Source organism: Habropoda laboriosa, unplaced genomic scaffold (assembly GCF_001263275.1).
Source record: "Habropoda laboriosa isolate 0110345459 unplaced genomic scaffold, ASM126327v1 scaffold32, whole genome shotgun sequence".
Classification (NCBI taxonomy): domain Eukaryota; kingdom Metazoa; phylum Arthropoda; class Insecta; order Hymenoptera; family Apidae; genus Habropoda; species Habropoda laboriosa.
The window spans coordinates 274,032-276,293 of record NW_017100135.1 but is presented as its reverse complement, the minus strand read 5'-3'; the positions used below and the strand labels follow the sequence as shown (position 1 = coordinate 276,293).

At 29.4% G+C, this 2,262-nt stretch overlaps 1 protein-coding gene across 1 annotated transcript; it reads left to right on the top strand.

Moving 5' to 3' along the window:
* Positions 1-78: 78 nt before the first annotated feature.
* LOC108576601 (condensin complex subunit 2-like) lies at positions 79-2,097 on the top strand. Its single transcript, XM_017939657.1, has one exon. The coding sequence runs from the start codon at positions 79-81 to the stop codon at positions 2,095-2,097; it is 2,019 nt and encodes a 672-aa protein (XP_017795146.1).
* The last annotated feature ends 165 nt before the right edge of the window (positions 2,098-2,262 follow it).

Below are 2,262 nucleotides of genomic sequence, written 5' to 3'. Positions count from 1 at the left end.
TCTCTAATTATATGTTTATATTTGTTTTAGGACTATAAATAGAAAAACTTGGTTTAATATATAATTTTAAGTAGCAAAATGGCAACTAGTATGAGTATGGCTAATATACAGTCTACTCCAGCTACTTCATCATCACTGCGGCGAAAATCTGTATTTACAGAAAAAACAGTCCTTACTTCTGCTTTATCAGAAAATGATGATGAAGCAGAACGTTTGGCTCGTCGCCGTGAAATTAATGTAGAAAGTAAAAGCACTACACCATTATCTGGTCTAAGTTTGAATGATAGAAGACGTTCTTTGGGGATTAGTTTTCTAATGCAGATGCCACCTTCTCAAATGACAGAACGTATATCACAATGTATAAAGCTTGGTACAGAGAATAAAATTAATCCAAAAAATGCATTCAGTTTAGAAATGATTGACTTTATGATATACATGATCAAGAAAAAGGATGCCAACATGTGTAATTTACAAGTAGCTAGTACATCTTTAGATGTAAGCACTAAAATTTATGGATTTCGTGTTGATGGTATACATATGGAAGTATTGAAAATGATGGGTGGAATAGATAAGCAAGACAATGGTGGTGGAAACAAGAATAATTTTGAGGATATAAATTCTCAGAAAGATACAGAAGATAATCAAAATAAAGAAAAACGAGAAAAGAAAAAGAAAAAAAAATGTAAGCAAGTATTTACTACTGTGGAAGCTTTAAAAATAAATGTTGAAACTGAGAAACCATCTTTAATAACTATGGAGGCAGACTCACTGACCACAAATATGTTATATCAAGTGATGTTACCCAACCATGCAAATTCTAAATTTTATCCACATTCTTATAATGATATTTTGGTAGACACAGTAAATGGCAAAGACTCACAAGATAATGATACAACATGTAGAATTCCAAATATAGAAGACTTTTCACACATGGAAATTTGTCCACCTTTATTTTACTTTGACTTTCAAAGTTGGAATGCAGATGATGAACTAAATGAAGTTCAATCAGAAAAAAATAATGAAAACAGATTTGAATTTGATCTTAATGCAAGTTTACCACATGAGGATGAACATGTATTTAGCAGCATAAATTATTTTGATATTGAAGGGACAGAAGAGGAAGATGTAGATAAATGTGCTGAATATTTTCAAGTAGAAAATATTGTGGATTTTCGTAAAGTTTTAACTAAAACCTCACCGCCAAAAGTTTCGGAATACTCATTTATCCAAAAAAATTTTAATATACATTGGGCAGGTCCATCGCATTGGAAAGTAAGTAATTTCAGGAAAGCTTTATCTAATAGTAAGGTGATTGAAACATGTCGACAAGCACCAATGAGAAAGAGAAAAGAAATAGAGCTGTGTTATAATGATGAAACAATCAAAAGTGTAAATAGTAAATTTTTACCAAGTCAGATGGTTAAATTGCACAATAAAACTGTTAAAAACGAATGGAAGGAAGAAGGATTAGTATTACCTCCAGATGAGCATTATGATATCATACAAGCTAATAAATTATATCATCATACTACAACATTTAAACATCTAGAAAATACAGATAATATGAATGCTACTTCCTTATCTAATGAAATGGAAGATTATAATTATGAAAATGAAATACCAAACTGTGTTCCCAATAAACATGGAGAAAATGAAACAAATGACGTGATTGACAATGGTATCATATCTGAAAATGGACATATGTTAGGAACACAAATAGCTTTTACTGGAAATAATCTAGTTACCATACCAAAATTTACAAATAAATTAACCATTGCATACTCTGTACATGCAAAAAAAATTGACATGAAACAATTAAAACACTCTATTTGGAAATGCTTGAAGGGTACAAAACATAAAACTGTACAAGAAACAGCAACAGCAGAAGCAATGCAACAAGATGAAAATCTCAAAATGAATGATAGTAAACACTTCAGTGATATTTATAAAGAGTTACCAAATGTACTAACAAAAACTAATATGGAAGCTTTAAGCTTTCCAATTGCTTTTGTATCACTATTACATTTGGCAAATGAAAAAACATTAAGAATAAGTTCCTCTTCTGATATGGCAGATCTGATCATAGAGCAAAACTAAATATATTTATGAAAGTACATGTATTTATATATGAAATGTCAATAAAAGCAGTAAATATATTTTGCTTCAACTGGACAAATATATATAAAAAATGTTAATTGTATTTCATACTAATGTAATACTATTGTAATATTCACTATATTTATTAAATTTTGCAATAAGTCT

Coding starts and splice junctions, on each gene's coding strand:
- LOC108576601 (XM_017939657.1), top strand. CDS start 79: ATGGCAACTAGTATGAGTATGGCTAATATACAGTCTACTCCAGCTACT.